Source organism: Cibotium barometz, chromosome 12 (genome assembly GCF_041138505.1).
Source record: "Cibotium barometz isolate CiBa-2024 chromosome 12, ASM4113850v1, whole genome shotgun sequence".
NCBI classification, from domain to species: Eukaryota; Viridiplantae; Streptophyta; class Polypodiopsida; order Cyatheales; family Cibotiaceae; genus Cibotium; species Cibotium barometz.
The window spans coordinates 18,459,239-18,470,411 of NC_141057.1; the positions used below are offsets into that span (position 1 = coordinate 18,459,239).

The 11,173-nt window shown below is 36.9% G+C and overlaps 1 protein-coding gene across 6 annotated transcripts in view; it reads right to left on the reverse strand.

Moving 5' to 3' along the window:
- Positions 1 to 6,628, reverse strand: part of LOC147633149 (MADS-box transcription factor 23-like) — a 92,471-nt gene extending 85,843 nt beyond the window's left edge. For 3 of the 6 annotated variants that reach the window (XM_086806170.1, XM_086806173.1, XM_086806174.1), the window contains exon 1: positions 5,990 to 6,628. In XM_086806170.1, the coding sequence (XP_086662296.1) occupies positions 5,990 to 6,348 (359 nt within the window). In that variant the 5' untranslated portion in view covers positions 6,349 to 6,628. The remainder of the gene's footprint in view (positions 1 to 5,989) is intronic. The other 3 variants (XM_086806171.1, XM_086806176.1, XM_086806172.1) reach the window with 2 other exon arrangements.
- Between the last annotated feature and the right edge of the window lie 4,545 nt (positions 6,629 to 11,173).

Genomic DNA, 11,173 nt, shown 5'->3' on the forward strand with positions numbered 1-11,173 from the left:
CAAAGTTTTATAAACAATACAAAATTATTCCTATGACATGTGAATTCACCTAGTTCTCAACACTAGAGAGCTATGAGTCCCGTTATCTCACACTTGCTTTCAGTCCAAGTCACATGTGCTAGAGAGATGCATAAGAGCCTAAGTCAAGTCGCGTGTACTAGAGAGACACATACAAGAGTCTAAGTCAAGTCGCGTGTGCTAGAGAGACATGTATAAGATAAGTTTCTTGGCTCTATCCTAAGTCTTGATGAAGACCAATCTACTAGGAGAGTTCAAGCTAAGAACAAGCTGATTGAGTTGATTAATGATAGTGTGGAGCTTAATAAATCTAATTGGCTTGAGAACAAGTGGAGCCTGATAAAGCTATTTAGCTTGAGAGAATTGGATATTGATAAGTGTTGGATGACACTTTTGAAATTGGGAAGAGATAAGGCCCCTGGCTGAGATGGGCTGACAATTGAGTTTTTTTATATCATTCTAGCCTTCCCTAAAGGAGATTGTGTGGGAAGCATGCAACAGGGCTTTTAAGACTGAAGATTTGGATAAAGACTTCAAGGAAGGCCTGGTGAAACTGATACCTAAACAAGTTTCTTTGCAACAAGTTTGGGCATTGGAGACCAATCGCTTTGCTAACAGTGATATATAAAATATTAGCTAAGGTCATTGTTATCAAAATCACCTAGATGATACAAAAGGTAATGTCTAAGAGCAATGTGGGTTTATTAAGGGAAGGTTAATTTATGATAATATTTTTTCTACTATGAAAAGGAAAAGATATTGCTTAGAAGACTCAACAAAAATGTGTTATGTTTCAGCTAGATTTGGAAAAAAACCTATGATAGAACTCATTGTTCTTTTGTGGCTAGAGTGATGGAGAAGTTACGATTTGGACCCAAAATTTTGACCCAGAATGGCCTCATATATATATACTCTCACTAGGGAAAGCTTCTCTAAGGTTCTATTGAATGGAAGAGTGGTTGGAGGTTTTCCCATTAATAGATTTGTTAGGCAGGTTTGTCCCTTGGTCCATCTTCTGTTTGCTATTGCTTCAGACCCGTTAAATGTGGCCCTAGAAAATGCATGCTCATGAGGTATTATTACTGGCTTAAAACCAAGATACAGTGAGTAGTTAATAATCGGATGTTTTGCTAATGACTCTTTACTATTTTTGAAAGCTGACAATGAGAACTTGAGATAGGCTTTAAGCATTATTCAAGATTTTATAGAGGCATCTAGCTCCAGATGTAATTTACAACAATCTAGGATCATTGGCCTGGTTGAAGATAATGCTTTTGACTTGCAAAGATGGGATTGTGAGGTTGTTAAAAGAGAATAGATTGTAAGACACCTGGGGGTTTCAATTAGGGTTAAAGTCACAAATAAACAACTAGTTAATTGAGCTTTGGATAGATTCTTAATAAAGATGAAAAAGTGGGAAGGAGTCAGAATGCCTTCCATGACAAAGCAGTCATTTGCAATACAGTGTTGAATGCGTATGTAATGTTTTTATGCCCAGTGTTAGAATTTAGCAAAAGTCGGTGAAAAGGATCCTGAGCCCTATAAGGGACCTTTTGTGGAGAAATGACAATGGTAATTTTAAAGCTTTAGCTTGGTTGGCTTGGGATAAATTAGACATGCCAAGTAGTGAAGGGGGGATGGGCATTGTGATCTTACCTACTCTGACCATGGCAAGGATGACTAAACTTCTTTCAAAATGTCTTATTCAGGTTGAAACATGAACTATCATGACAAGAGAACTGGTAGACGCTTCCTTGGTCTTACATAAAGGTAGCTGGCTAGATATGAGCTGGAAAGATAAACTGTTCTCTTATGCCCCTTTAAAGGTTACAACTTCTTCCCTGTGTAAGAGGATGTGTAGTAACTGGAAAGAGATTTTGAGGCTAATGAATTGGGATGGAAAATATAGGGCATCAAGAAACTCATTACTCACTTTGAACTTATGGTGGTCTCACAGGTTTCACCCACCATTGGGTCTTCTAGATACTCTCTCTACTAAGAGGTTGAATAACAGGGGATTGACAAAACTAGTTGATTGTTGAGATGTGACTGAAGTGTGCTGAAAAGAGTTAGAACAATTGCAACAAGAATATGACTACAAGAGAAAGAGACTTAATGGAACAAGTGTTGACTCTGATTCAAGAGGGTTGGGTCTCTATTTCTTTTGATGAGTTCTATTGGATCAAAGATTGGGCTTGGATTAATGGGATTAAATTGGTGAATGTCTCAACTAGGGTCCTGTATGCAATGCTAACGAGAGAGGATTGGAATGTCGAATATTGCAATAGAATATGGAAAGTAAGTTGGAGCTCAGACTGCTAGAAAAGGAGGTGGAAACAACTATGGGAGAGTCAAATTCGTGTTAAATTCTACGTGTTTTTATGGAGAGTTTACACATGGGCTCTACCTATTGAAGCAAAGCTAACACAGAAGAACATAACTAGTGGTTGTTGTCCTAGATGTAAATCTGCTTTAGATGATGGTAAGCATGCTTTTTGGAGTTACCCAACCATCAAAGGTGCATGGAAAAAATTAATGAAATGGGTACCACATGGATTGGAAATTCAAACACAATGGGGGGATTGGCTACTAGGTAAATGGTTTATTGTTGATGAGGGAATAGAAGTTCTTTTTACCATCATCAGGGCCTCCTGCCTGTGGGAAATATAGACTTCTAAGAATTGTGTGGTGTTTCAAAAAATACTGGATGTTACAGGTCTAATGTATAAATGTATATATATGTATGTGTAGATATGTAATCTGTGTAAACAACATAAAAATTGATGGTCTTGAACTGTTGATTTAGAGAGTTCAGAGTGGCATGAAGTGACTGCTGATCTGCCTGGAAAACCCTTTGGCATACTAGGAAAACTAGCCTGGAGGTATTATGATTGTAGGTATCATTGGATGTGAAGCCTAAACAGCTAATGTTTGGTCCCAAGACTAGACAATGGTACTTGAAAGAGAAGCATATGAAATACACTATTGTGGCTTTTATAGAAAATCCAATAGAGACTAGACCCACTATAAAGATTTGGTCAGGCAAAGGAGATGTGTTGGAAAAGAAGACTCCAAGAGGATGCACCACAAAGGCTTTAATGCAGGCTTGTGTTTTGCTGGATTATAAAATATCTTGGGAGAAATCTTCTTTTGTAAATAAAGATGAGACATGGAATTTGCTATGCAAGTTGCTAAACAATCAAGAATAGAGATGTGGAAACTAGGAATAAATAGATGGCATCAGGGATTTATTTTGATATAATTATCTTGTGATATATATATATATTTGGTCCCAAAAAAAAGAAAGAAATGAAGCCATGGAAATGAGTGGAGATTATATACTAAGATAGAAGAACTTTGAGTGAGTAGGAGTAATTCAAAAAGAAGAGATAAATTTTATTAGAGCCAATGGGAGAGAAAACCCTCCCATTGTGTATACCTTGAGTGCAAGGAACAAACCTAAACATTAGAAAGCACTAAGCATCGAAAGTTGAGAGAAGCTATGTGTGAGACCGAATGGAGGCACTCATTGTATATAGCTTAAGTGAAAGGAAAAAATCTAAACATAAGGAACCACTTACATAGCAAAAGAAATAATAAAAGGAATAGATTCATTATCTATAGAAGAAGACAATGACACATGGCACTAGCACATGCGTTCACATGAGCCAATGACACATTGCACACACTCGACTATAACTTAGGTCAATCCATCCTTGAATATCTTGAAGTGAGCAATGAGTACTAGTTTTATAGTTCTCCTATGGTGAGAAACGCTTGTATAAAGAATGAGAAAAGAGTGAATCAGTAAAAGAAGAAGTAGCTAGCATTGAGATGTTAACCCCATACAAAATAACTTGGCGTTAGCATGACATATACATGATAGCTAAATTATGCAAGAATGGACCATCCTAGTATCCACCAATGAAGCCCACTTATCACAATGAATCCCAAAAAATTGTGCATCCTTAGAAACTAGGTTAATGTGGTAATAAATCTCTTTGATATTTTTTTTATTTCGTTAATCACAATAAATTAATAACTTCTTCTACAAAAACTGGATAAAGAAGAAGATGTGATGTCGTAGGCGATCTATAGAGAATTAATCACAATAAATTAATACCTTCTTTTACAAAAGAGGTTATTTCTTTAATCACAATAAATTATTAACTTCTGGTATAAAAACTCGATAAGAAAGAAGACATGTGATGTTGTAGACGATCTATAGAGAAGCTTTCAAGAGAAGTATTATTCATTTCTATGAATTGAGATTCAAAAATGTTTAGTTTATCATGATTTGATTTCTTAATACAAAGAAGTAAATAATGATATAGAAAGACACCATAGAGCTACAAAGGTTATGGAGACCCATAATGCATTTGATGAGGACATAGCAATGGAAGTAATCCTTATATCAATGGAAATGGCCATAAATGAGGACAAACAATAATGAAAGTGACTTGAGTAAACACTATTTTCCACTTCCACAGATAAAACATAACCTTACAAACACCATTTCTTTTTTATTCCCCAAGACAAAATTAATGCAAAATTAGTATTCAAACAATGAAAACCAAATTGATCAAGAGTTTTTTAGATAAACACAATGAAGATTATTTTAAAGATATGTGTTTTGTTTATCCGTGGATGCTATTAAGACTCAAGGAAGCTAGAACGAGGAAGAAAAGGAAATTTTTACCTTAAAAAACTCCATATATCATGAATGTTAAAAAGAAAACATATATGTGGATTTCGAGGTTTCTCCAACATATATAAATACCCTTTATGTACATTCTTTCTCATTTTATGGTTTGGATAGCCTTAAAGTTATAATCTCTTGAAGTTTCATATTATCTTACCAAGTCTTTAGTAGTCGACTGGGTTAATTGGATCAACGCATAGAGACTAGTTAGCTTTGGCTAGAAGCTATTACAATACTCTATAACTTCAAGTCACAAGACTTATAACTTGATATTGACATTTAATGCTCCTATTTATTTGACAACCCTTTGGCTACTTTGGTGTCCTTGCCAAGTAGACATGTCCTTCTATTCTAAAATTTAAGAGCCATTGGTATAAATAATGGTCTCATAAAGGTGAAGCATTCATGAGCTTTCCATGGCCATTATTCTATAATTTAACTTGCTGAACAAGGATGTGTAGCACACCTCCTTGTGGCAATGCATCTCTTCTTTGCTCCTTTGCATACTCTTTGGTCTTGCACCATCAATGTAGTACACAACTTATAATAACATGTTTTGCCAAGACGTTTCTAACTATACTATTAACGATTTTTTCAACATTTATCGTCATGCCTTTAGATAAATAGGAAGATACCTATCTACATGGATAATAATAAAGAGGTCTTTAGAACCAACTCTAGAGTTGGGCCTATAGAGCTAGGCCTCTAGATAAATAGGGAGATACTCCAATGGAAGATCCTTACATGGGTAACAACAATGACTACAACGAAGAAGGTGATAAAATTGGCCTCTTTTTTAATGATTTTGTGAAGGTAAGGTTTCAAATTGTGATCATCCTTACAAGAAGAATGAGTTTTCCTTGGTCACCCTCTTCAAATGAAAACCCAAGCTAGCTAATGATTAGTTTGTTTTCCTTGCCACCCTCTTTCAAATGAAAATCCCTCTTGATCTTCCTCCTTTGAGGGTTGGTGGATTTGGTATCCTTACCGTATACATAAATACGCATGTATGTACATATGCATGTATGTGCGTACATAAGTATATGTATAGGCATAAATTTAGATATATAATATATAAAAACACATATATATTGAACGCAAAAAGAAAACTCTTAAAAAGTGGAAAACCTTGATCTGGAAATTGGGGAATTATTTATAAAGAAAAAAAAAGAAATTTGAAGGTTTTTGTTCTACAAGCCCGTCCCACCAGGGCAGTGAGACGCCTTGTTGAATATATGAGAAGTTTGCTTCAATTTGTAGGAATCGTACCTGTAGCTTGCGAACTCGAAGAGTTTGCCGGTGGTGGAGAAGATGATGAGGCCGATTTCCGCATCGCAAAGAACAGAAAGCTCGTAGGCTTTCTTGAGGAGCCCATTCCGACGCTTGCAGAAGGTGACCTGGCGGCTGGTGGTGTTCTGGATTCGTCTGATCTGGATCTTGCCACGAGGGACACCAGCGGGAGGGGCAGGGACATCAATCTTACGGAGCGAGGGCTGCTGCAGCAGGTCCAGGCAACCATCGTGGTCGTGGTCGTGGTCGTGGGGTGTGGTCTCCGCGTGACCGCTCTCTTGTGCAGCTTGCTCCGCTTGGGCATCTTCAGCTGCAGCGTGAACAATTGCGCCGGCCATTCTTTGTAAGTTGTGATGGGAGAAATTATATCCAAAGGAAGGCTCACAGGTTCAGCCGGCCAGTCTACCTCCACCTGAAGAAACCTCACAACGAGCCAGGTCGAACAACGATCAGACGACTAATTACAAGGCAAGCCAAATATACTCCTCAAGGACCTCGTTAACTTTTTTTTTTTTAACAAATTAACTTGGAAATTGCATCCACCATCCCATTTCTCAATTGAAATTCTTTGTATAATCGTCCTACGCCATGTGGGCGCAGTACTGCATCCAAACAAACCTGAAGCTTTTTTTTTTCCTTTTTTTTTAAATGCTTTTTCCACCCCCTTCACTTTCCACTTTCCACCCACAGTACCACCATTCATACTCTCGTACCCCCTTTTTCAATATCTTTTACACGCTAGAGGACCACACCGCGTGCCTCCATTATCAACAATTCAACATCCGTAGTGCACAATTAGAAAAAAAAGGGATTACTTTTTAGTAAAAACAGGAAAATATATTAAAGAAAGGTGAGATTACAGCGTCCCATATGAGGAAGGTCCATGGGGGGATTACTTCATTCGCTCCAAGAAAAAAAAACCAAGACAGACTTATCGTCCTTAATTGTTTGTAAGGCTCATCAATAGGTTCACCTCCCTTTTCCCTTTTGCATTGAGCATAGTTGCTTTTCGATGAGCGTGTCATGCCCGTTTTTCAGCATTTTTGTCTCAAAATATTTGCAATTTTTTTTGAAGTGCCTATCAAAAATTACACTAGAATACAAAAAAAAGCTTGCCATATTTCATTGGTTTTGAAGGGCAAGGGTACCCATTGCCTAGTTGTGAGATCTACAAGATGCTTACATGCCTTTATGTGTCACGTAAAAAGATCATCAATTTTTGAAATGTTATAAAGTAAAAACATTACATATCACCTCCTTACTTGAAGGGCAAGAGTGTCCATCAAAAGGAAACCATGTTGTCCATCAAAGGACTCTAATTGATGCATGTGTCCTAATTAAAGCTACTTGTGAATGCAAAAAGAGTATCCTCTTTCTCATTACAAAGTAGTATACATTCTACAATTACAAGACTTCAAACGAATCAGCCTATGATATCATAAACTCACTTATGAGGGATTGATGATGTGGTTGGCATTCATGAAAAAATTCTAAAGTTTTCAAAATCAAAAGGAAAATCTTGATGAAATGCCTCACTAAAACACACTTATTTCTAATAGCCTAGTCACAATGGTAGAATATTCCTTGGTCCTCATGACTCATTACATAGAAGTTGACCATCTTAAGGAACGCATCAACATTGTCTCAAGAAAGCACGGCCATACTTTGTGTTGAGATATCTAAGATCTACTAACAACATCGAGTCTTAATTGCATGATCGTTTTTAGTGCTTCTTTAAATTACACGAAATCATGCTTAGTATGATGTCTTACCTTGGATTATCTTGAACCATTATTAACTCATTCATTTTGTGGGAAATACACCCAAGATCCATACCAATGGTCTAAAGTTATTTGAAACACTTACCATCCTGGCTTTATTCAATTTAAAAGAGCCTCATATTTACCTAGAACCACCTATGTTGACTCTTGATGAGAGAATCGAAGGGAACCACTACAGGGAATGTAGGAGTTGATTGAGGAGCTAGCTAACATTATACATGAAAAATTTGATGCTTTATACTCAACCTATTTATGAGGCCTTCTCTCATGAATTAAACATGATTGCTTTCTCTCTATGATGATGTGATTATTTGCAGTTATGTTAAACTGCTTGCTATCATGTGTGATTAACTTAATGCTCTAGGTTTAGCACTTATACTATTCTTCATTATAATTAATCATGAGTTTCATTGTCACCTATGAGCCTCCATGACACTAAAAGAGTCTTAAAGCCTAGGGTCACTACAAAGACGAAGTGCGCTTTGATTTTCTTTTAAAAAATCAAAAGTTAATAATGAGGCATAGTGTCACTCAGTTTTGATGCAAATTTATCGACACATAGCATCATTTGAAGCGTCACAACTCACATTCATTTATGGACCTAGTTTTTGGTTGAGGCATTTTTCTTTTCAAAATTTTTGGGTTACCATAATATGTTGCATCAATTTGATTTCCCATTTACAATGTTATCTTCCCTTGTTTCCCCCACATTCATGTCATCCCTCTACGCTCCCATCCCTTGCTTTCATCAAAACTGGGCTCGACAACCATCCAGTTCGCCTAGTACCACAAGCTCACACAAGAACTCACCAGGTAAAAGCCCATATACAACTAAAGAACTGGTAGAGTATGAGACTTAAAGGGATATCAACTTCTTGAACCTAGGACTGTAGAATTCAGAACCACGTTTTTGAGTTGAGAATTACCTAAGTTAGTATGTTTCTCTTTTTCTAGTCTATCCTGTCTCCGCCTAGATGCTTGATGTGCTATGAAGAAGCCGTGTGGTTTCTGAGATTGTGGGTAATTTGTCTTGTGCAGAGGGAAGCAATTGAAGGTCTGATTCAATAACTTCCCAAGTTTTATCTTCCGGCAGTACCTACAGAATGCTGTGAATTCTCGATTTGTTTGAAAGAGTTCTATGCTAGAAGCGACATAGCCATCTTTGTCTTCTTATCTCTTTCCAATGAAAGCAGCTCTGGATTTATGCACTCTTGTTGCATTAGCCTCCTACAGAAACAAAAATATTTATGGCTATATTTACATTTCATGCACATCTCTGATTGAGGAGCTGTCTTTGTAGGCTTGGAGGTGCCTATGTGGTACGCAATACTTTGTAATAAAAACATTTATGGCTATATTTACATTTCATGCACATTTCGCACTTCGTTCTGTCACTACAAGTTATTTTCAATAATTTCGAAAAGTTCTAGTTGAGAACTATCTTTGGTCAAAATCTGATTATTGCAGTGTAGTAATGCATTTTGGGAGTGCATACAGTGTTTGCACATGTATTGTTTTGACATTGAGTGTATGTACATGTAACTTTGGTAAGATCTAGTGACCTATAGGTTATGCTAAGGTACCGCTGTAGTAGTAGTCACAGAAGATATTGCTCTGTTATACAGGTTGCATAAAGAAATTGTCTATTGTAGTTTTCTTATTGTTGTAGAAAAATATCTCTGATGAAATCAATCAGATTATCAGTGAGAAGCTGGACAAGAACAAATTTCATGCCTGGAAGTTTAGAATGACCAATTTCCTTATGGGGATAAAGGATTTTGGGACTATGTTGAAGGAGACAATGAGGAGTCTTCTGAGTTGTCTAAAGAAAATGCCACTCCAGCATACATAAAGACATTCAAGGATTGAAAGTAGGGTGCACGGAAAGTCATGTATTGGCTTTCAATTAGCATCACAGACATGATGATAGGACATATACAAGGATGCCAACACTTTACCAGTTGTGTGGTAGATCTTGGTGCAGTTGTTCCAAACCAACACAAAGGTAGTAAAATTGCAGCTAACACAAGAGCTATATATTATGGAAAATAAAAGCATGTCTATAAATGAGTATGCTTTAAAGATCAAGGGCATTGTTGAATCCCTTGGGTCCATCAACGAGTGATGATATTGTGTATCCGATTGCGCATGTTGGTAAAGTGTTGTTGTCTATGTAAAATGCCAAAATGAAGTACTTAGTAGGTGTACTTCATGTTTCAAATATTACAAAGAACCTAGTTTCTGTTGGATAGATGGTTAAGCAAGGTCTACAAGTGAGGTTTAATCCTCAAGAATGATTTGTGGAAGACTTTAAAAATTAGTGTCTCTTGGATGCAAAGGGTAATAGAAATGGCAGGTTGTTTACTTTGGATGTGAACATGCATGAAGTAAAGGCATCTATGTTTGCGAATGGAACAAATGTCATTCCAGATATTAACATAGGGCACAAGCGCATTAGTCATGTCAATGTAAAGCGATTGAAGTCTATGCAAGTCCAAAATGTTGTTGTAGGTTTGATAAAGTTTAAGGTTAATGGTATGCACAAAGTATGTGAAGCATGACAGCTTGGTAAGTAGGCCAAACATGCTTTCCCACATGAAAAGTATATCAGTGCAATGCCATTAGATGTATAGGGACCGACCAAGACTGCAACAATTGTAGGTTGTAGGTGTTATGCCACATTCATTGGTGACCACAATAGGAAAGTATTGGTTTACTTCATAAAAGAGAAAAGTGAGGTGTTTGCTCACTTTCAAAGATTTAAAGCCTTGGTCGAGAAGGAAAAAGGCATGCAAATAAAATGTCTGAGATCATATGGTGGGGAAGAATATGTTTTCAATGAGTTTACCGATTTTCTGAGAGGAAGCAGGGAATTAAGAAGTAGTTTACATGCAAGTACACTCTGCAGCAGCAGAATGGTGTTGTAGAAAGAAAAAACAAGCACATTATAGAAGTGGCACATGCCTTAATGGTGGCTGAAGAGAATATGCCACATTATGCCTTAATGGTGGTGGCTGAAGAGAATATGCCTTAATGGTGGCTGAAGAGAATATGCCACATTATTTTTGGGCAAAGTAGTAGCAACTGTTGTGTACATTATGAACAGGATACTCACTCCAGCTGTTCATGATATGACACCTAAAAAGACGTTTACAGACATAAGACCGGGTGTGTCTCACTTAAAAGTGTTTGGGTGTATTGCATATGTGCATGTTCCTAATGAAGCAAGAACAAAGCTGGATCCAAAGGCAAAGAAATGTATCTTCATTAGTTATGCTATAGAGACAAAAGGTTATAGATGTTATAACTCTATCATTCGTAAGGTGCAAGTAAGCAAAGATGTCTTTGATGAGACGAGTAGCTGGTATGCACCAACAGTGAA